Consider the following 23,782-nt stretch of genomic DNA (forward strand, 5'->3'; position numbering starts at 1 on the left):
TCCTCATGAAATCTGTCACTTGTGTAAGATATTTTTTGACAGCTTTAGCCCTCTCTTATGGATCTTGAGGTCATCAAAAAATGGGTGTTTACAGGATGGATGTACTCAACACAGTGTTGTACTCAGTGGAGAAGAGGAGACTGAGGGGGGAGCTCATTAATAGTTACAAATATCTCACTGGTGGGTGTCAGAAGGTTGGGGCAGCACATTTTTCTATGGTATCTAGCACCAGGACAAGGGGTGATGGGATGAAGCTGGAACACAAACAGTTCCATTGAAACATAAGGACAAACTGTGTCAGTGTTGGAGTGAGGGAGCCCTGGCCCAGGCTGCCCAGGGAGGATGTGGAGGCTCCTTCCTTGGAGGGCTTCAAGACCCACCTGGACACTTTCCTGTGTGACCTGATGTAGGTGGGATCTGCTTCTGCAGGGGGGCTGGACTGGATGATCTCTAAAGGTCCCTTTCAACCCCTACCATCCTATGATTCTATGAACACAAGGGCTCTGTCCATTTGCTGCCCACTCCACTGTCATTTATTTCTCCACCTTTTTTTGCCCTTTTCCTTTTCACATCTTTAGCTGATCTACCCTCTACCCACCCTCTCATACAGTTACCTGATAGTGTGCCAGCGTGTTGAGTCTCTTCCAGTCATTCTCTATCTTGGTTGTGATGTCTTCATCCTGAAGGATCATCCTCGCCCCACTCGCTTGCCTCCACTCTGCAAGGAAAACAGGGACACTGAGCTCTGCTCTGCAGAGCCTCTGAGACTGTGGACAGAGCCCTGGCAATGCCTGTGTCCATAACTCATGTGGTCACACTCATGCAGACTCTATCTGTGTAGGAGCACTTCAGTCATTACCCTTATGCTGTGTGAAATGCCTCCAACCGCGAACAACATACAGATGTCTACAGCTCTCTTTCCAGAGGGTAAGAGAAAACAGAAATACCATGAAAGATTCAAAGAGATCATTCAGGAAAATATGCTAAAATCATAACCATATGGTAAAATGCAAAGTCCTGTGTTATCCAGAGCAGTTTCTTTACACTTCAGTGACAATGCAATCACAAACCAACTTTTGCCCAGGAAACATCCATTCCTTTAGAGCGACATCATATAGAGGTAAGAACATGGAGCAGTTGCCTGCAGAGATGAGAGGCCCAAGGTTGGGGTACAGCAACACAGAGGTCTGTACAGATAAATAATGACCAAAGAGCCGTTGATCCACTGGCAAAGCTGAGCAGAGCAAGGCCTGGTGCTTTAGCACTCTATTTACTGAGTTTAGCTCTTAGCTTACTCCCTGGCTCTGTTCTTGCTCCAACATTGCTGTTCCCAAGATCAGCCTGTCCTTGCATATGTTACCCATTACCATGAGACAGAAGCAAATGAATGTCACTTGTGTCAGGGACAGAGATTCATCCCTGGTCATCTTTCCTTTAGCAGCAGAAGCACAACCTTTATCAGGACTTGAGGTATGACTAACTACTCAGCCACAGAGAATGGGCAGAGCAGGGTCTTGCTCAGCACAGCTCCCAACCCTGTGATGGGCTCAGATCACTTCCATTAATGCTCACACATCATTTATTGCTACTCAAATTCAGAAATGATGGAGATTTGGAAGCCCTTAACTTCAGGCACAGTAGAGGCACAATGAGGAGAAAAGCCAGAGACAGAATCAACGCCCAGCATATAATCTCTACCACTCTTCAGCAGCTCTCCTTTGGCAAGAAGGGCTCCAGTTTCTGCAACAAACAGTTCTCTAGCCTTCATCTCAAAATGCTCAATGCATCTCTCCTTCTGCAAGACTGGAGCACCCTGTCACTGCCCAGTGTAATACCTTTTGCTCAAATCTTGAAGAACATTGCATGTAGAGGATGGTCACAGCTTTCCCACAGAAGGCTCACAGACTTGCCTATAGGCAAGGAACATGTAAACATGGCCAAAAGAAGAGAAATGCAGTATCACAGAGTCACAGAATCTGAAGGGTTGGAAGGGACCTTGAAAGATCATCCAGTGCAACCCCCCTGCCAGAGCAGCACCACCTAGAGCAGGGCACACAGAAACTCATCCAGCTGGGGTTGGGATGGTTCCAGAGAAGGAGACTCCACAGCCCATCTGGGCAGCCCCTGCCAGTGCTCCCTCACCTCCACAGGGAAGAAGTTTGTCCTTGTGTTTCTTCCCACAGCCAATTTGCACCCTCCAATGTGATCTTTTTGGTTGTCATTTCTCAGTCCCAGTGACCCAACCACATACAGTTTAGCCAGAGCCAAAGTAGAAAGTCTATTCATTTGCAGGAGTTAATTAAAATGAACTCCTGTATATGCAGATATCACCTGCCACCCCTGTTTATTTCCCCTAATAGAAAGATGCAAAGACCGTTGCAAATTTCTCTTGGTTTCAGCAGTTTTCTTATCATATAATTAAAATGTATTGGGAAAGCCACCCTTGCTTTTATTAGTCATGGAAATGAGCAGGAAGAGGTCAGCTGCTGTGTTTATTGCTGGGTGTTACTTTGGCTAGAAACACTCAGAGAGTAAGCAAAGGTTATGTTGGCTAAGCACTCATCCTGAACTACCATTCGTTTACTTCAGCTCCTTATATCCTCACCTACATCATCCCTGTGATGTCTGAGGACGATGCTCTCTCTTCACTCCCACCTGGATCAGATTCCCACATGACAACTGATCCTAGACATTACTTGGAAGACCACAAAGCTCCAAGTTTGAGATAGGCTAGGAAATGATACTCTTACAAAATGCTCCACAGGGTGCCAAGGGCATTTCTACTGTCACAGAGAGTGTCTTTTATATGCCTTCCTCATGGTCTCTTGGGGTTAGTGTCTCTTTGACCTCTCTCCTCCAGGGCTCTGCATGTTCCTGTGGTTCTCTTGACTCATCTTAGAAGAGAGACACACACATTCACATAGTGATTTGGGAAGGATACAGAGGTTCTCAGGCTCTGATTTGAAGGACAGGCACAGCTTTTCTCATTCTTGTGCTTTACATGTGTTTAAAGGATGGACAAGGTTCTCAGAAGAGCAGAAGCTTTCCCTTTGCTTCAGAGAAGCATCATGGGATGTTCCCTCCAATCCTTTGTGCCCCTGCAAAAACACAGGGCACTGCCAAGTTCATCCCCTTAGCCTTCCTGCAGAAAGAGGCCACGAAGGGAAGTGGAAGTGCCAGCCTGACTCCACACTCCACTCCTGAGCACGACAAGGAGGAAAACGCTACAGGACTGATCCAGAACATCTGCCTTCAGTTTGGCAGCCTGTTTGCCCTGACCAAAACAAATCACTTCATCATACATCTGAGCAAGGACAGAGAGAAGACTCCCAGTTGTGTTCCCTCAACCCTTCCCAGCCTCACAGGAGCACTGCACAACCCCTCTTCTCCCTGAGGTAATCACACACCCATCTGCAAGGAAATGCAAAAGCCCTGGAGCAAGGGAATGGGGAGGGAGGGCACAAAGGTGACCCTGACATCCATATTCACAGCACTAAGTGAAAACTGTTAGCTTTGTCCTCATTGGCAGCACCCTATCCCCTCTCTCATCAGATCTGCACACTCCTCTTTGAGCTGGCACAAAAGAGAGACACACTCCAATCCAATTCCTTACACTTCTACCTTCCAGAGAGAGGGAGGGAGAGGGGGAGGGAGGTAAAAAAAATCCCATTATCTTTATCAAGCCTCCCAATCAGGAGCAGCAGTAAATGCAAACTCAGGAGACAGCTGCTGTGAAGCCTTTATATTTCATTCAGCAGATAGTGTATCTTTTTATTGCACACAGGAATTACTTCTTTTTCTTCTTTTTTTTAAGCAACAACCTTTCTGTTCAACTTGACTGGGAAAAAGGAAATTCCAGGGGCCTTTGACAAAGAGGTGCCTCTTTGAGCTATAGCAATGCTTGCCTAGGGAATGACTCCATGCAGAGATGGGACATGAGGAGATGTTCTCCTGCACTTCAAATCCTATAGGAAATGTTACACCTCCCTCATGCCTTCTCTCTGAAGATGCCCATTGAGCAAGGGACTAAAGCAAAGAGGACAGGGAGACCTGGCAGCTCACTCCAAGGTCCTTCCTTTGAACTAGTCATTACTAGCTACACTATCTTTTACAGGCACTTCTAGGTCATGTTACACACAATCAACCTAGGCCAACTGTTCATGCCATATACTGTGCTTCCCATCCTTCTCCTAAGGACCTTAAGTCTCCTATGAGGGGCTGTGAAATGTTTTGTGTTGACTGTGCACAGCAATGGCAAGTGGAACACGTGCAAGTGACTTACACAGGCTCATTGCCTGTTTCATCATTACTTGTGCTCCTGAATCACAGAGTCATTATGGTTGGAAAAGACCTTTAAAATTATTGAGTTCAACCACTCACCTCACACTGCCAGGCCCATCACTAAACTAAACCATACCTCTCAGCATCTCATTTATACATCTTTGAAGTACCTCTAGAGATACTCCACCACCTTCCTGGGCCTGCTGCCACCCCACTGCTGAGCCCAGCCAGGCTGCCACTGGCCTTCTTGCCCCCTGGGCACGCTGCTGCCTCCTGTTCAGCCCCTGGCACCAACCCCCCCAGGCCCTTTCCCTGCAGCAGTTTGCAGCCCCTCTGCCCCAGCCTGGAGCTGCCTGGGCTTGGGGTGACCTGGCACTTGCCCTTGGGAATCCTCATCCCATTGCCCTGGGCCCATGGCTCCAGCCTGGCCAGGGCCCTCTGCAGACTCCTCCTGCCATCAGGCATGTCCATGCACCCTCCCTACTTGGTGAAGGGCTGCTTTAAGACTTACAAGTATTTCTTCACTTCTTAGTCATTTCCACATGAGACAAATTTGGCACAGGAAACAGGAGAGTAAACCCTTCATCTCTGTGCTGTAGGGACCAGTACAACTGGGTGGGTAGTAAACGAAATGTTTAATTTCTAGGATGTGATGAACTCTAAGAGAGAAGAAACTCAGATCTGCATCTGGAGTGGAGGAAGGACCACTATGACCGGAGGCAAAAGTAACTTCGTATCACAACATGTAGATGGAAGATGCCTGGGAATTACTTCATTCTGTATATACGAGCTGTCTGTATTCCTGTTTATATCAGTTAGACCCAGTTTAAACAGCTCTTAAAGGCTGAATCCCAGTACTGCATTGTTGATGAGGCAGGAAAAGCTTGCCTGACATGGTCCACAGTGAGCCTGAGACAGCATCACCGAGAGCAAGCAGCCAATCCAGTAGCTCCCATCACCTCAGCAGTGCCTCTCAAAAGGCAACTGAAACACAGGGAAGAGTGAATGCCTCAGCATGGAGACAAATTCCTGCTTTGTGATCCTCACACCCTGAGGCTTTTCCAAAGATGAGGTGTCTTATTTATGGCTAGGGCTTTAAAAATAATAACAAAAATAGCCACTGGAGAAAGAAGCCTTTGCTCAGAGGGCTGCAAATTGGCCTTTGGACTAAAATGTAACCTCAGGGTGTCCAAAATAAGTGCTTTCAGCTGACAACCCCCTCCATGGGTTGTCTGGGTAACTGCAAAACATTGTGACATTTGCGACACGTACAAGTCACTGCCTGCAGCTACCCTGCATTTAACAACTCAAAATAACTCATTAGCTTGTTCCCTGGCTTCCATCTGAGCAATCTGGCCTTGGTGTGGACAGAAAGCCCAGGAAATTGTAATGGTAACAGAAAAAGGTGTTGCTGTTTAGAAAACCACCGGTGTCAAGGCCTGATTACAGTCATCTGCTCTGATCTGCTGTTTAGCATGGGCTGGCAGGGCTGGTCTAGCTGCCTTTGCAGTTCTGAGCATTCAGCCTGAAGCAGGTTGATCCTGAGAGCTATTTCTGCTCTCCTTTCGCTGCCTTCACTGTCACCAAAGGATGCCAGGTGTCAAGAAACACCTATTCCTGCAAAGAGGCTGGGCTGATGCTGTGGCTGGACGTGAATATCCTCTTGTTCCTACTTCACCCATGCCAGCCCTTCTCCTCCCACCTTGTTAGCTGCTGTGCTAAAGGAGCCTGCAACTATATTGCTGCTGGCAAGACTCTTCAACTAGATGGGTGAGTTTCTGTGTTTTATTTTGGGTGAGTTTCTTTATCCCCAGCTGAATCATCAATGCTACTGGCCAAAAAGCTGCTCAGTGAGCAGTCTCTTGTCAGCATGGAAAAGTCTGTCCAACACAAGCTCATAAATACTTTCTGGAACTTGGTGGTCTACATTATCACTTAGTAGGTCAATATATCTTAAACCAGCAACAGTTCTGGGTGCACAATTGTCAGGCTCCAGCTGTGACACCACACACACACACTGCTGCATCTGTCAATTGTCAGAGCTACAATGAAATCCATCCAATTTATCCCTGGTATTTGCAACATGCAGATAAAATTCCTGCCTCCCATCACGGTGCATTGTTCACTCCCACAGCACAACAAACTCCTTTCCACTCACACCCAGTCTGAGATGTGAATGTACTGGGCTTTGTGGCCACCATCCAGCACCAGACAGGTGGAGAGATCTGGCTTTAAGCCCCGTTCCTCCAGTCTGCTGTGCCCTGGCACCCTGCCCTACCTGCCCTCATGCTCACCATGGCACTCACCATTCCCCTCCAGGCTTGTAGCAGCTCCAGAATCATCTTGGGTCCTTTCTTGATGATATATGTAATCTGGTTTTTACTGCTGCTGGTTTTGGCAGCTTGTTTCGTTATTCTAACTGCATTTCATGAGCAGGAACCTTGCTGCAATTTCTGTCACACACACACACACATATAGACATTTCACTTTAATCCCTGACCCCTTCATCCCTGCCTCCATTATTGCTGTGAATTTTTTCTTGGCATCAGTCCATTCCTTTCTCTTTTGGATCCTCCTCTACTCTGCTTTGTTTTATAGAAGCCATCATTTTCTACTTAAGTCTCTTTCACTGAAGGCCACTGAGGGCAAATTCTGGTGGACACAGCCACAATGCAGTCCCAGCTCCATACCACATACCTCTGCAATGCCATGGGCAGATTTTTATGCATCCTTTCATAGTAGCCTCCAGGCTTATTATCACATCTGCCTCTGGACCCCAACTTCAGACACCTCACTCCTTGCTCCAGATTTGGGGCAGAAATGGATTCTGGCCTCAGAGACACCCCTGCACTGGGCTGTACAGATCTCAGCGTGCCCCAGAGCTTGATGGAACAACTGCCTGGAAGTGCAAGTGGAGTTGCTTCTACTGTTTCTATCCCCCAAACATAGCAATGCAGGAAGGAGCAAAACACCCAGAAAAGAAAGTATGAACTCATAAACAGAAGGACTACTCTTTCCTTAAGATCTCTTAGGCCCCTGCAGAGAGGAAACTTCAGAGCAGCAGGTCCCAGCCCAGCTGTTGGTGGTGGGGTGCTGGCAAGAGAGGGAACCAGTCAGGGGTGAGATGGATGTAGCCCACTGAAGAGAGGGTGCTTTATTCCCTATCCTGTGCCTACACAATAACCAATTCTGCTTGAGCTGTGACTATGTCTGCAGAAGATATATAGAATCCAAACCCTCACTGTTCAGAGAAGAGCTAGGAATATATCTCTGCAGCCTGAACACTGCTGACAGCATCACCCTGAGTGTTTGATACTCTTTAGCAGAAGAGTGAGACTAGCCCCAATCATGCCTTTCCCATACCCTTGTCCAAGATGGATTCAGTGGGGAGAAAAGCACGATGGCTACTAGTCTTCAGTCCTCAAGGCTAAAGATTTCATAAGCCAGGAGCATATGCATCAACTCAATCAGTCTGTTCTTCCCTCTCACCATTGCTGCCACTCTGCCTTGCACAAGCACCAAGGGCACACTCAGTCAGAGAGGTGGCACCTGCCCCAGCAAACAGTGTCTGGGTTGAAACTGTCTCTCTCTCCTCTCCCCGCTGCCTGGATGTGCACTCACATACCCAGGTCCATATCAGCAGCTTTGGGCCGGTGGGAGCAGGGCACATTCTTGAAGATGGCATCAAGGATCTTCTCCTTCACCTGTGTGATGGTGTCACAGTTCAGGATCTTCACCGGGATCTCGGGGCTGTTCACGTTGTCGGGGTTCACGCAGCTCAGCACCTGTGGGAGAGGCAGTGAGACCCACCACACATTTCACAGCACCATCTCACAGCACCCTGTGGCTGCCCTTCCTGCAGGTCCCTGCATCCTAGCCAGAGAGATTTAGGATGCAATAAGGGGGAAAATGTGTACAAAGAGTATTCTCTCCTTGGAGAGGGCATAGAGATCTGATTTCACACAGATGCTGTGCTGCTCTCAGCCCCTTACCATTGTCTGTGCCCAGTGAATTAAAGGCAACTCAGCATTTGGCTCTCAGCTAAGTGTTATGGGCTCCCAGCTGTTCTAGGCTGTAATTTGGGGCTGATAGGAAGGTTTTTCTGGACTTGTGTCCCACACTACTTATCTCTGTAAGATGAAGCTACTCTGCCTGTGTGAACAGACCCTTAGAGCCTTATCTCCTTGGCATCTTCCCCATGCTTAATGACAGAAAACCCATGAGTACCAGCTCAGGTTCTGGTGCTTTCAGTAAAAATGTCCTTCACTCAAAAGGTACCAGACAATGGTCATTGACACACTCTTTTCATAGACACCATTAAAAATGCAATCAGACCTAATGCTGGTTGGAGCCAAGCTGATACCCAAAGGGTTCTCCAGAGCTTTCCTTAGCCTCTGGCCCATTCCATGATCCCTAGAGAGCTGGCAAGGTGATCTAATTTAGTAGCAGCCTCCTTGCATTGCCACCTGACTTTGATCATTCAGGTAAAAGTGCTATTCAGTTGCCCAGCTTCTGCACAGCCATGGGACAGACCTAAACCCTCTCAGAAGAATATTGTCAATTAGAAATGCAGGGCTTCTTAAAACAATGAAACACAAAACAACCTTTTACATATAGAGAAAGAAAATTGACTCAGCCAGAGAGGCCTCTCATTTCTCAGAAGGAGAATATCATTTTCTCCAAAGACTCTGCCCAAGAGTAAATGCAAAGCATATGAGGTAGTGAGGAAGGGACACCTTGAACACACAGTGTTAACAGCAAACTGCCTGCTAGCACCTGGCCATGTGTCTGTTGAGCATTCTGCTCTCTTCTGGTTACAGGAGTGTGAAGTCCATAAACTTTTACAAACTTGGCAGAGCTTTATGCCTGGTAGGGGTGTTCAGTGATGCTCCTGGCTATATACAGTTATTAAATGTTCCTGGGCCACTTTTACAGGAGTTAGTTTTGGTCCCTTAGACAAATCCTACCTTTACTATTAATTCCCTCTATAGTATGCCATAGGTACTGGACTCTCCATCACTTTCCATCTGAACCTACTAAGATGCAATGGGATCTCAAACTGGCTCAAAACTGAGTGAAATTGTATCAATATAATTATACACTGTCTCACCAGGCTCCCTTTGGTGCTGTCATGTTCAGCTCTGAGGGACTTGTGAAGATATTGCTTACAAAGAGCTCTGTGATCTTTCTGGATGAAAGGGGAGATGTAAATAGGAGATATTGATTAGATCATAATGCTATTATTTATATGTCACTTCCAGGAGTATTGAAGAAGCATCAATTCAGATAATAATAACAATGGCAAGGATTTACAGCTCCGTGGCACCTTTCATCTCACAGGATCACAGAACTATGCATACATAAAAAGCACAGCTGAAATGCAACCAGTGTGGAGGTTGTTAGTTGGCCCACTCCCATTGCACATCTGTAGGGAAATGAAGCAGTGATGGCAGGCTGGAGCAGCTCTTTTGAGAGTGCTATGGGGGTCACACATGGTTCTGGAGACCAAGTTACTCTATAGGTCCCTCTCAGTTGATTTGAGTTCAGCTGAGGTGAAATGAGCTGGTGCCAGTCACAGCAACCTCTGTGGTGTCATACAATCATAGAACGGTAAGGGTTGGAAGAGACCTTTAGAGATCATCCAGCCCAATTCCCCTGCAGAAGCAGGTCCCATCTAGATCTGGTTACACAGGAACATGTCCAGGTGGCTCTTGAAGCCCTCCAAAGAAGGAGCCTCCACACTTTCCCTGGGCAGCCTGGGCCAGGGCTCCCTCACTGAAACACTGACACAGTTTTTCCTTATGTTTAAATTGAACCTTTTGTGTTCCAGCTTCATCCCATCACCCCTTGTCCTATTACTAGATAAAACAGAAAAAAAAGTGCTGCCCCAACCTCCTGACACCCACCAGTGAGATATTTGTCACTATTCATGAGCTCCCCCCTCAGTCTCCTCTTCTCCAGACTAAACAGCCCCAGGTCCCACAGCCTTTCCTCAGAAGGAAGATGCTCCAGACCCCTGATCATCTTGGTGTCATTCATTGCTGATGCAAACATTTCAGTTCTACACATGAAGGCATTTAGTGCTCTTTAAAATAATTTTGGCTACCCTGCCAGGCCAACATCTGGTCCAGAAGACCCAACACTTCTTGCACAGGTTGACTAGTGGCCACCACACAGGTTCCCACCATGCCATGTGGACCATCATCCAGCTGATAATTATTTACACTTAGAGCTTGGTTTCCTTGAATTTCACAAGGTGCCAACTTTGGAAAGGGGAAGGAAATCTCTGCCTGGGTCAGCCATGACTAGTCATTCCCTGACTACAGTAATCCTTCCTTCTTGACCAGCCCAGCTGGGAAGAAGCAGCAGGAAAGGAAATATTTCAAAGGGCTGTGCAGGGAGAAATTTGCTTTTAGTGGCTTCAAGCATAGTTTAAGGTAGCTGGTGGTACATGTAAACCCCTGAACTCCAGCATGTTCATTTCAATGACAGTCAAGAGGCTCTTTTCAACATTTTAGGGAAATCAGGCATTGCTTATGGAAACCAACACCCTTCTCAGAGCACAGTGGCTTAGACATATATGCCTCAGGCTTCACATCAGTTGCTGTTTTCCAACTGTTGTCTTGTGGAGCACTAAACATTTATCTGTACAAAGACTTCAGACACCATGGTGCCTGTGTGTGTTGAAAGGCTAAAAGGTTGTGCTTTGGAGATTGTCATGGGCCCTACAGAAGTCATCCTTACACTACAGATTGAAAATCTCCCCTTCTAACAGACTGAAACTCCTAATTGTAGCAAAGTCTTTGCAACGGAGAAAGAGATTCCCACCACTTCTGTGGGAATGTATCTAAGAGTTTCCTCTGTTGTCACCTCAAGCTTCTATAGATTGACCCTGGTAGGGAATGGCCAGGAGAAAAAAATATCTAAACATTGTCTACATTGATTTAGCAGAGTTTAGTTGCTCCAGTCTTGCTGGAAGAGTCAGGTTTGCCCTGTGTTTCCAGCCAGAGCTGTCCTCATAGGAACCAATGTAAGACAGAGAACCCATCCCACTGCTCCTGCAGTGCTGCTCAGCTATGTCAACACAATCTTTGATGTCAACTGGTGGGGAAGAGATGCCTGAGATGGCCTGTGTTTTGTTCCTGTGTGATTAGTCACACTGAAGGAAGTCTTGTGATGCTGATCTCCTGAATGCATTCACTGGTACTGCTCCATCACCCTCCACCTGCCTTTGAGCCCTGTGGGGCAGAGCTAGTGAGGTGGATTAAGAGGAGACTTCAGTTTCACTCAAGGAGATGCTGAATGATTTGTGACTGAAAGGATACCAGAATTTAGCAGTGCTGTTCTGTCATGTGTTGAGGTCAATCTCAGCATATCACAAGGATAGTGCCAGTTGTGTGGTCAACATGAAAAGGTATTGGGCTGGGAGCAAGCAGAGTGGTTATCTCTGAGCCCTGCTCTCCCACAGACTGTGTGTGATCTTGGGACATGTCATCTCACTGGATTTGTGTTTATTGACCTTTTCTACATCCTTGGGGTTGTTTTTTTTTCTGTCTGCCAGCCCTTCCAGCTGTGAGCTGTCTCTAAATGTAGCTATACACACAATGCTTACCACAGTTAAGCTCTGATCTCCACTACAGATTACTGGCATTTGAATAATAAAAGCACAGCTTGTGACTACTCATATGTCCATCCTGGCTCTGAGTTCTCTTTAATGCTTGAGAGGGCTGCCCTGAGACCAGGATGTCCTTCCAATTTCTATCCTAGGGACAGATATCTTTGTCTCCCTCCTAGATCATGCTAAGGAAGGTTCAAGGGGGCAAGTGTATAACGAGGCTTGGCAGCAAACAAGAAGGATTGCCAAAAAGCCAAGCATAACCTTCTCATATCTTGGAACTGGCTTCCTCTCTGCCACCAAAATTCCCTGAAAAACTTTAACCAAAGGCAGCTGAAAGTACCTTTATCCATCTGGAATATCCTGTCAGGAGAGATGATCCAATTAGGATCTCTTCACTGGAGGTGCTGAGGTGTGCAGGGACCACACAGAGCATGCCATTGCTCCAGATGTACTGGGCAGCTCCCACCTACCACCTCCAAACACTAATCAGACAATACTCTTGACAGCTTCCAAAACACATTGAGGTCTTTGCTCCTCCTGCACTATTTGCATCAACAGAAATGAAGCTGATGAAGGAGATGGATGGTCTTTCAGCTCCCAGTGACAGGGGAGCAGTGGCAGCAAGGAGAGAGGTTTTTGCATCTGGATCCTGGTTTGGTGGATGGTTAAAGAAGCATGGATTCTGACAAAGGCAGGTGGCAGTCAGCAGGGATGAGATTTTCCTTTCTTTCCTAGATGGAACAATCTAGCTGGGTTTCTAATAACACTGCAGACTAGAGATGATGAGTGCTGACTGCTTGCAAAGACATTAACACAAGAGGGTGTTTCTCTGAGGTATACAGCTTGGGAGAAGACTTACTGCTTAGATGCAACATATTTATTCCAGCAAATATCACATCTGTAACTAGCTTAGTTTCTACTGTATGGAAAAAAATCCCTTGTAAGTACAGAATTTTTTATAGGCTGCAAAGACCCTAGGACACTGAGGCTGTGTCCTTAGAGACCTGTAGGACCTGGTAGAGAGCAAACCAGAGCTATCTGGTTTCCAAAAAAAATGAGACTGAAACATTCTAAATGTACTGAATGAGGTGTGCATTGCAAAATCAGTAATTCCAGATGTCTGAAAGTGCTCTGTCTTCTTTTTTCCCCCTCCTGGATAAGTCAGCTTCTTTGGATCTGCTTTTCACTCAAACCATATTCAAAACTATGACTTAAAAGATTTGCTCATGATTAATGAAGACCAAAGAATAAATGCTTTCCATAGAGAAACCCTGGCCTTGTCTTCCTGAAATAATGACACCAACCAGCATGTTTCAATGTGCCCCACTGCTGGAATTGTGATTTAACTCAGCCAAGCAGTCACTGAGCACTCGTGAAACGTGAACAAACCGATGAATCTGAGCCACACACACTGCAAAACTCACAGTGGCAACCAGGTGCACTTGGCACAGAGTGGGAGACACCGAGGGAATTCCCATATTACACATAATGAATCATTTCTTGCTTTATTTCATTAGTCCAAGTGTTTTAATAACAGACGACAGGCTGCTTAAGGAAGGTAGAAGAAGGACAAAATAAACCAGAAATGAAGGGAACCAGAAAGGAGGAACAACCCTGTTCATACTCTGCTGCTTCTTAATCTCTCTCACCCAAGCTGATCTCTGTATATCTGCTGAGATTCCTATCGGGATATATTTGTCTGCTCTTGAGATGTAAGAGGGAAGAGCTGATTAACATCAAACGACACAAAGCGAGTGGAGGAGAGCTTTGTTCAGGCTGATGTATAATTACTACCCTTTGCTGGCTGCTTTATATCAAGCCTAAAGGGATCGGAGGGATTTCCTTCGGTGAAAGTGATCGCTCTGTGCCTGCATTTCTCTTCCTTTGGCTCACTCTCTCCGTGTCAGATCAGGCCTCCAAATTGCTAGACAGCCACATGTGATGGAAAAGAACCACTGTGCAGCTGATTTCATAGGAAAGTCATGTTTTTAAGATGCAAAATGAAGCTGTGGTCTTATTGAAGAATCAAGTCTACCCTCTCAGATTCAATCAAAGCTCAGCTCTTGTCTGCAGTTACTGAAGAAAAGCAGAGACATCCAGAGTCAGCCCACCTGAGCTAAGATTTAAGACAGGTCAAGGTACTAAGATGGACTAGACACAGCTCTCAGAGCCAGCTGAAGGTAGGTGAGATGAACATCCCTCGACTGAAGGTGCAAAGAAAATGATCTGATAAATTTAGAGCATCTCCTGACCATCCTGAAATTTGAGGTTGGAGATTTGTGAGAACAAATACAATGAAGAAATGACAAAGATCATTAAAGAGACTTGGAAAGTGTTCTTGATCCTACTTTGAAGCTCTGTGGAGTTAGTTTATCCAGGAAAAAAATGAAAGCTCACAAGCACTTAGAATAAGGAGAGATATCTAATGCTCTTTAATTGATGCTCATTAATCAAGTTGGAAGAGGATATAATCTCAGAGTAGAAGCTAAAGCTGGACATACACAATGTGTATCTTCCACTATGCAGACAATTGCATTTTGAAGCAAATGACTCAGTGACAGGGATTAATTCTCTTTGCCTCTCATTTTTCTTTGACTTGTGCTTGCTCAAGAGGAATGGCTGCATTAGCTCTAGAGAAGATCTAATAGGTTCCTCCACTCTGTGCCTCTGATATATTCCTTCATGCTGAAATCTTCATTAGAAAAACACTTTTGTTTGGTTTCTTTTTCTTCTGGTGAAGATTATTCTGTAGAAGATCCTTGCAACATAGCCTCATAAAACTGATTTTTGCTGTCACTAGCAGAAAGACATGGGCTCTGCACTGATCCAACACTGCAGGGTCTCAGGATGTCTCTGGGCTAGTTGTAGCCTTGAGCTGGGCATTGTGACTATCATCCTCCTCTTAGAGAATTGCTCAGGGTGGTTGCAACTTACAGTGACAGCCCTACTTTTATGCTGTAGGAAGACTTACAATTGACTTACAAATCAAGGTGATATTGGAAGGGCAAGCATCACTCCGGGGAAATGGGGTAGATACAAGGAAGTATTTTATCCAACAGAACAGAGTATATTGCCCAGATGTATGGTCTTCAGGCTCACAGGAATATTTCTAACAGAATCAGGCTCACACGATAGTGGGGGTTGGAAGAGGCCTCCATAGTTCCTCCAGCCCAGCTCCCTGCTAAAGCAGGTTCCTCTTGCTCAGGGGCCACAGGAACATGTCCAGATGGGGTTGGAAACCTCCTGAGAAGGAGCCTCCACACCCTCCCTGGGCAGCCTGGGCCAGGGCTCCCTCAGCTCAGCATCAAAGGACTTGCTCCTTGTGTTCCAGTGGAACTTGCTGTGTTCCAGCCTGTGTCAGTTACTCCTTGTCCTGTCACTGGCCACCACAGAACACAGACTGGCCCCAGCCTCTTGACATCTGTCCTGTAGATATTTATCAGCATTGATAAGGTCCTGCCTCAGTCTTCTCCAGGCTGAACAGCCCCAGGGCCCACAGCCTTTCCTCCTCACACATATCTTCCAGCCCCTCAGCATCTTGGTAGCCCTGCACTGGCCTCTCTGTAGCACTTCCCTGTCTCTGTGGAGCTGGGGAGCCCACAACTGGACACAGCACTGCAGATGACACCTCACAAGCGTGGAGAGTTCACATTTTGTCTTCTAGTGCTTCCAGACCTTGCCTAATCCAACCAATGATAAAGGTCTGGCACTACCAGCGTATCCTGCAATGAATGCAGATGCTTTCAGAGAACAGGCAACGCCTTTGGAGAGCTGGACGTGGTTTGGGGATGGGTCAAGGCACAATGGAAGTAACTTGGAAGCAGACATCTTTGCAACATTGCTGTGTTAGGTGATGTGACTAGTCAGTCTTCATCAGTGTTACCCTGCTGTGTGTCAGCATGCCTGTCACTAGCTTCTTTCCTCTAACTCCCCTTTTCCCAGAGGAGATTGGACAAGCCCCTAAAAAGGTGTATTCAGAGCACTCACCAGTGTCTTGTAATCAATCTGCTGCCGGATGAGCTTGTCCTCACTCAAGGAGTATCGGGCCTCCCCAGTGATGGAGTCAATGGGGCCCTTCTCCATCTGCTGCTTGATGGCACAGAAAAGGGAGAACAGAGGTTCACCAGCACATTCCTGCAAGGATAAGAGAGAACCAGGAGATGAAACAGGAGAAGTAGAGGTGAGAACACAACCTGTATAAGAGCTCAATGATTGCCATGGCTTGCCATCCCCAACCAGTGCAGACATGCATCAGTGGGAACCCATCTATTCCATACAGCCCAGGAATAAAGGTGACCCTCCACTTCTACACACTGCAATCAGCTCTCTCAAGTGTCCTGTCATGAGACAAAGGTGTCAGTGCTCCCTGGTGTTGGGGTTAGTAGAGCCTTGTAGGAGCTGTTCAAGTGATTGCCATCAGGTCAGAGCTTTGCACTGGAGCAAGTGGTGAGATGGGTCCCAGAGGACCTGGAGACAGGTCTCAAAGGGAGGTGAACTACTGCTGCCTCATCGTGGGTGTCTGGGCAGAGTCCACAGTCTCCCCAAGCACTCTCATGCTGAAGAAAAATAGAGGTGCTCAGACAGAAGCAGATCCAGGACCCAGGGCAGATGTGCCTGTGGATCTCTACAGTTGCATCAGTGATGTCAGATGTGTGGGGGCCAGAAGAGGACAGCAACAAGCATCCCACAGGCAGAGACAGCAGAGCACACCTCCTTCCCTTCATTTGCACTCACTTCACTCTTCCTCCCACACTTTTCCTAGCCTCCTCTCCCTTGCTGCCCTCTCTCTGTAATTTCTCTACCAGGCACCTCTCCTTGTGCTTTCTTCTATTGCCTCCCTTCCCCTTCATCTCTCCATCCTTCCTCCCCTCCTCCCCACTTTGCCCTCTCCTCTTTCAGTGTGTCCCTACTCAACCAGCGAGGTCATTTTCTCCTGGTTTAAATCCCAGCAAAAACAAGTTAATAATCTCAAGCAAAGTGGTCCCTTTCTCAGTCCCTACACCTGTCTCCCACTTAATTAGCTTATCTTCCAGCAGCATATTGCTTCTGTGTGCCTGTCTCTTGCCCTTATCAGGCCTCTGTTCAGGCTAAGGCAAGAAGACAAGTAGCTGAGTGGGGTGAAAAAAGCCTATTATAAAAGCAGCTCTTTAGAGAGTCACCTCCTTATATCCTTTCCTTTCAGCTGAAAGCAGGCATCTGATACTGAAGTCACTGAAATTACCTTCTAGGGACCTTCAAAACTTTCCCTTGTGTTCATCTTTGGACTGATTGTGCCTGGGGAAGGCTCAGGGGAATGGGATTGATTTGTAAAGCCTTGAATTGCCAAGCAGAGGTTGGTTATTCTGTCCAAACAGGGCTATAAGGATGTCTAGCAACTGCATTGGGAATGGGGGAAAGCTTCAGAATCCTCCAAAAACATGCAGAGGTCCTTCCAAAAAGGCTGTCTCTCAGTTTAGTGCCTCAGCAATTAACATGCTTGAGGCTCAATGTGGGTTCTCAAAAGGAAACTGCCATCACCCAGCAGTCAGAGGTAGGTCTCAAAGGCTGAAAGACTTTTTTGACTAGACAGCACCCCAAGGAGGAACAGGAGGGTACAGGAAATGTCTCCTGTCCCTTCACTCTTTGCTGAGTGTCCTGCAAAGCCAAAGCTACCTCCCACTGGGATGCAAAGCAGCAACAGCCTCAGCTTGTGTTGGGTTCTGGATGCAGCAGTCAGGTTTACATGGTGTGTGGCATTCAGTCCTCTGTATTCAGAGGTGCATAGCCATGCCCAGGGAAGGCTTGAGACAGCCTAATGCCAAGAAGAGCTTGGGTTCAGGCCTAAATAAAACTACTCAGAGATCTGGTTATGGTGTGTATAAAGTAGATAAGTATGATGGAGGCATACTAGGCCTCAGTAGTGCCTCTGATTTGAGATGGGAGGACATCTCCAGCCACTATGCACTGAAAAGATGAGTCACCATGTGATGGAGACCTGAGTCTGCTATAAAAGGAGAGTATTTTCAATATAGGTCTCCAGTAGGCTCTTGAAATCCTTAACATTTCAGCACTGACCCTTAGAGCTCATGTCTCTTCAGGTGTAAGACCAACAGGCTTCCCCTCTAACCAAATGTTCCTCTTTCCCATTAGGTAGGTACCCAGTTAGGTAGTGAGGTAGAGAGAAAAGAAAAGCCTTTTCCTTTATATTTGGGGTTTTTTTTGCCCCAACTAAACCTCATCAGAAAGAAGTGTATTAAAGCAGCTGTTTATCCATCCATGCTGCTCCTCTTACCTTGAGGAACTTGTACAGAAGGAAGGTGAACCAGTTGGTGAGCATTTTCTCAGCCACAGACTCTGTCCTAAAATGTAGCAGGAAGAAAACAAATCCAATTGTTAATGAGTTAGTCATGCTGGCCAATATCATGCTGGCTAATCTAAACACTGTCCATGCATCTTGCAGGCAAACCCTTACTGCCCTGCTGATTCTCCTGTGGCTAGGGAAGCCTCTGTGTGTCTGTTTCTCAGTTTCTCCATCAGTGAAAGGGTGATGACAACGTTTCAGGGAGCCTTCTCAGAGGAGCTCAGGGAGGATAAACTCATCAAATATGAGGAGCTCAGAGTTAGGGCATGTGACAAGTAGACTATATAAATACTTAAGACAGTTGTTGTAAATCACCAGAGAACAGTTATCTGCACTATCTCCCTGGCAACTGGGAGTGATTATACTCTTCTAGGTGTCAATGTGGCACATTCAGAGTTCATCCTTCTGCCCTTGAGCACTCTGTCCTTAACCAAACAGAAATCCATCTCAAGTCTCCAAGGTGATTGACTCAGATCTGCAAATGTGTGGAGACTACAAGCACAGGATAAACCTGTGCTGGCTCCAGGACATGCACTAGTGTTGCTCAAGAAGAAAGCAAGGGTCCCTGCTTGGATGTAGGGTCTTCCTTGTCCCAGCTATCACCTAACCGCTCTCTTCCATTGGCCATGGTATGATATTCTGTTGCAGTATCTCCATCCTTATTATAGTCTGAGATCCTGGAAGGGAATGCTGCCCAGAAAAGTGCTCTTTCTGATGCTCACTGGTGTGACAAATGGGACCCATCACATCGTGCAAACTTGACATTATCATGAGAAAAAGAACTGGAATCTCACTGTGCTGTTGGTCTCTGCCCTGACAACTTCAATCTCTTTGAGGCTGTAGATGTTCAAGAGGATGAACATGACATGAATGAGGTGGGAAAATCATTCCAGCCAACTGTTTCTTCCTGTCAAATGATCATGGAACCAACACTACAGAAAGGTGTTGGAAGATTCCATTTCATCCACAGACACACAAGGAGGGAGAAGAACCATCAAGTTGAATCCAGCTGCTCCAAATAATTGTCTGAAGACCTCACACCAACAACTGAGCCAAAGCACAGAGCTATTCCCATGTCCAGCAGCAGACTCAGTGCTGATGGTGAAGATCTCCATCTGACAGCACAAACCACATTTATGACTTCTTGTGTTTTCAGAGTCCAGAACAGTGGAGGTGTTTTCTTTGTCCAATGCTCCTGTTCCAAAGGCCATGTTTCATTTCCAATAAGAGGACTAGAGTTAGAAAAGGGCTAGAAGAAGGAGAAAGGGAAAAAAATGCTATGTTGAGGGCAAGGCAGGAATGAACAAACAAGGAAGAAAAAGAGATGGAGAAAAGGAAAGAAAAAGGAGAAAATGAAGAGAGGAGACAATTAGAAGGGGTATTTTCATCCAGTATCAGAGAAGAAACACAGAGAGGAAAGCTGGAGACAGCTGGAGGGTGGTCACCAGACAGGCTGTAGGGCTTAAACGACCTCAAGGAGCCAACTGACATCAAAAGTCCAGTCTCTGCCCCTGGCATTACTGCTCTGAATGCCAGAAAGTGCCTTCTGGTCCTTTTTCACTGGTTCTCCATCATGGGCTGTGTGCCAGATGAAAAGCCTCCCAGCAGGCACCAAAGACCTCTTCCTTTCCAGGGCCATCCATTGTAATCAGCTGAAGACTCCTCAAAGTTGGCTTTGGGCAGTGGCAAAGGTCATTCATCTCCATAAGACATGCCCTGATTTTATTTAGGCTCCTTGAATCAGAAAGGCTGGGTCAGACAGTGAAGAGGAGACGAGCGTGATCCCGAAGGGAGAAGAGGCAGCATTTCCTTTGCCAAGGAAAACTACAGAGCAGTACATTTCTAATTTGAAGATTCCCACAGCACTGTGGAGTTTAGACCTTGGATATGTCCAAGAAGCACCAATCCAGACCTGTGCCCTGTATGAAAGCAGTTGTGTTGTCCTGTTCAGCTCTTCTACTGGCTTCCATAAGCTCCTAACACCACGGCTCAGGGAGATGCAACAACACAGCTCAAGAACTCTCCATGTGTCTGTACTTTACCCATGAACAAGAAACAAAGCAAGGCAATCCATGTCCCAGGCAGGAGACAGCAGCAGATGACTTTTACTCACCAAGGATATAGTACAGCCTGTTCCATGAGATATAAGTGCTACACAGTGCAATAGGAGTTTTCAGGTTAAAGGGAAGTATAAGCATAAAGAAACATTTTAAGCCCACAAAGAGCCCAAAATAGGGATTGGGAAGTATGGACTCTTCACAGAATGGTAGGGATTGGAAAGGACCTCTAGAGATCATCATCCTCTTGCTGCCCTTACAAAGCTTTCTGGAAGATCCACGTTAAAATCCAGAGGTAGTTTAGTTCTGTAACTTTTAATCATTGACCACTTTTTGGTTAGAGAGGAGATGGAGCAGGATCTACAGGCAGGTTTGTTGAAAGGGAAGGAATTGCAGAGAGGGTTCTAGGAGGAAGAGGATAGTTCTTGAAGACAAGATATGCTCTGTCAGGGAGTTTTAAACGAGCAGGAAAACAGAAAGGGGTGATTCAGTCTTCATTCAGCCCTACTTGCCTTATTCAACCCTCTCTGCAAACAGCTCCATGCCAGCCCTGGGAGTTATATGAACCATGGCTGTATACTACCCTGATTTCATACCCTGCTGCACAAACAAAACCCAAGCACATCTGCCCCTTTCCTCCAAAGATAATCAGCATGCTTATGTCAGACAGTGGGGCACAGTGGGGCCTGCCTAGCCCCTCTCCCTGCAGCCCCAGGCATCCTCACCTCCGCAGCAGCAGCTTGGGGTGGTTCTTGCTCTCCAGATTTTTGTCTATGAGGTCAGCCAAGAGCTGTTTGAGGACATCAGTGGCATATTCCAGCTTGCTCTGCAGCACTGTCATGATGAGCGAGGCCACGTTGCCGCGGTCCCGCATGGAGAAGCTGCGCTGGGACTCCAGCGTGCGGATGAAGGACAGCAGGAAAACCTTGTTGTTGATGAGCTGGGCAAAGAGCTTCAGGCCTTTCTCCACCCGTTCCTGCCTATAGCCAGGGACCTGCACAAGGAGAAAGAGAGTTTAGACCTTTCCCTCACTACACAATGTTGGCCCTCCCCAAATGGGTAACACACCCTTTGCTGCCTCTCTCATCCATCCAGATCCTTTGACATCCCTCCTCACTTTGTTGTCAAGCAGAAACCAGCTCTGAGACAGGGAAAATAAGATGGAACACAAAAAGTTCCACTTAATCATAAAGAAAAACTTATTTACTGTTGAGGTGAGGGAGCCCTGGCCCAGGCTGCTCAGGGAGGGTGTGGAGGCTCCTTCTCGGAGGTTTTCAAACCCACCTGGACACGTTCCTGTGCCCCCTGAGCGAGGAGAAACTGCTCTAGCAGGGGGTTAGACTGGACAAGCTTTGGAGATCCCTTCCAACTATTCCCTGATTCTATGAAAACAGAAAAAAGCTTCTTCAAACAGCAGAGACAATGAACAAAAGACAAGCTTGTATCTAGCAGGTAGGTGAGTTCTTCCTTCTGCATCACAGGGTAGTCCAGTAAAAAGGAAGAGAGTCCATACATCACCTAATGATTAGGAAGCCTGAGAGACCTCCTAAGCAAAGCCAGATGATTCTTTTCCAATCTTCTGTTTCCCTCTCTGAACATTACTTCAGAAAGAGATTGCTAGTGCCTAGATGTGGACCCATACCATGCTGTATTTTTATTGTAGTCAAACTGGAGCCTCACTTTATCTTCACCTAAAACCTCTCTTTCATCCCTGCAAGAAACCTGCTTATCGAGAAGTTTGGGGGTCATCCTTAAGAAGCTAGGAGAGGCAGCAAGAAAGTGAATGGGAAGGAGAGCCCAGGGGCATGTTTTGAGGACAAGAAGAGATGCAGTGAAACAGTGCCTGAGACTGTGATCATGCAGTTTGGTCTTGAAAAACTTGGTAGATGAACCCAGTTTGAGAGGACACCCTGAGCTGGCATCTGTCTTGGAGGTCCCATTGCAGTAGGACTCCTGGGCTTGAGAGGTGAGATGTTTTGGAGAGAGACTGATACATCTCTAATATATTTCCCAGCCGTTAATGAACTATTGAGACCTTGACACTAGACCCAGGACTCCATAGTCTACAGTGGTCTATCCTTTCCAGTCCTTCTGGAAGATGGTGAAGATGGTACCTAAATAGAGATCTCCAGACTTATTCTTCCATGCTGCTGAAGCTCTCCCAGCCATTGAAAAGGCTTCCATGGAAGCTAGAGGGTCTCAACACATATCACTGAGACAAACATGTAGCAATAACCAACCAGATTTGCCACTTTAATCAAATACAAGTTGACATGTTTAACAACCAAGAACTACAAGGCCCCTTAAAGAGTCATTACTTTTTCATTCTGGAAATTAGAGCTCTTAATTCTTTTTGCATACAGCAAATAAATCACTTAGTAAATAGCTTGAGACAACCAACCCATCAACCAACCAACCACTACCACCCAACCTGCCAATAATTGCTTTTAACTCACTTGCTTGAACATTTAATATTGTCTATCCCCAGGTTATTATGGAGAATTAAAACAAAAAATAAGGAGAAAAGTATTTTGTGCTGCATCTGGAAGCAGTTAATTAGCAAATGAACTGAAAATAAGTAAGACTTGCTCACTGCTGGAGCCTTCTGCAATAAATAGCAGCTCCTTCTAGGTGCTACACAGAAGGGAGGAGAATGGCAACTGCCTTCACTGGTATGGTGGTAGCTGAAGATGCTGACACTGAAAGAGCTCATGAAACTTTAGAGGGGATTAAGGGGGGAAAAGAAGTGAATGAAATAGCAGAAAGAAGAAATCAAAGGTGGCAGATGGAAACATGAGCTCTGTGTCTCTCTGTATGTATGTACATATGAGAGCATCCATGCTAAAACCTCTGTAACAGTCAGATGCTATCCTGTGGTCAGCTGGCTGAGGTTAGTCAATATAGGGATTGACAGTGGCTGTGGGTATAATGAAAGTGTTTGTCTGTGTCTATGCATATGTGTAAGAGAGATTTATCACCCCTCCTGTCCTGTGCTCATTTATTGAAGCTGCTGAGCTATTCCTCCTGAGGGAAAGCAGCTTGAGGCTACTCTACCTACACCCCAAAGGCAAATACATACAGCAGTCAATGTGTAACTTAGTCTTCTACCCAGTTCCATGAGTCCTTCCTACTGACAGATCAGGTGTTTTAATGATTCAGTCAGAAGCCTCCCTCACCTTGGCCCTGGTGTATCCCTGCTTCTCTGGCCCAGGTATCCCTATAGACAGAGCCTGTCAGCCTGAAGCTGTCTTGCAAATCTCACCTGGGGTCCCACCAAACTCATTGTCAGCAGTGAGGTAACTCAAGGCTGTATGTAGACCCCAAAAGTGATGGGCAACATCTTGCTGGCCTCCCACCACTATGATCTGGAGAGCTGAGGTGAAGGAGCAGTGTATGAGCAGAGTGACCCTGTGGTTTTTTGACCTTAATGCAAATCACAGAAGGCAGCAAAGACAAAACTCTTTCAGTGACTGCAGGATATTTTTA

General features: G+C 46.4%; 1 protein-coding gene across 1 annotated transcript in view; it reads right to left on the reverse strand.

Moving 5' to 3' along the window:
* Positions 1 to 23,782, reverse strand: part of PLXNA4 (plexin A4) — a 453,732-nt gene that overhangs the window by 23,455 nt on the left and 406,495 nt on the right. The window contains exons 21-25 of the mRNA XM_061989565.1: positions 21,022 to 21,290; positions 18,171 to 18,237; positions 15,887 to 16,033; positions 7,907 to 8,066; positions 615 to 718 (exon numbers count right to left, since the gene is read on the reverse strand). Coding sequence (XP_061845549.1) covers positions 615 to 718; positions 7,907 to 8,066; positions 15,887 to 16,033; positions 18,171 to 18,237; positions 21,022 to 21,290 — 747 coding nt within the window. The remainder of the gene's footprint in view (positions 1 to 614; positions 719 to 7,906; positions 8,067 to 15,886; positions 16,034 to 18,170; positions 18,238 to 21,021; positions 21,291 to 23,782) is intronic.

The sequence above is a fragment of the Colius striatus genome, chromosome 1 (genome assembly GCF_028858725.1).
Source record: "Colius striatus isolate bColStr4 chromosome 1, bColStr4.1.hap1, whole genome shotgun sequence".
Classification (NCBI taxonomy): domain Eukaryota; kingdom Metazoa; phylum Chordata; class Aves; order Coliiformes; family Coliidae; genus Colius; species Colius striatus.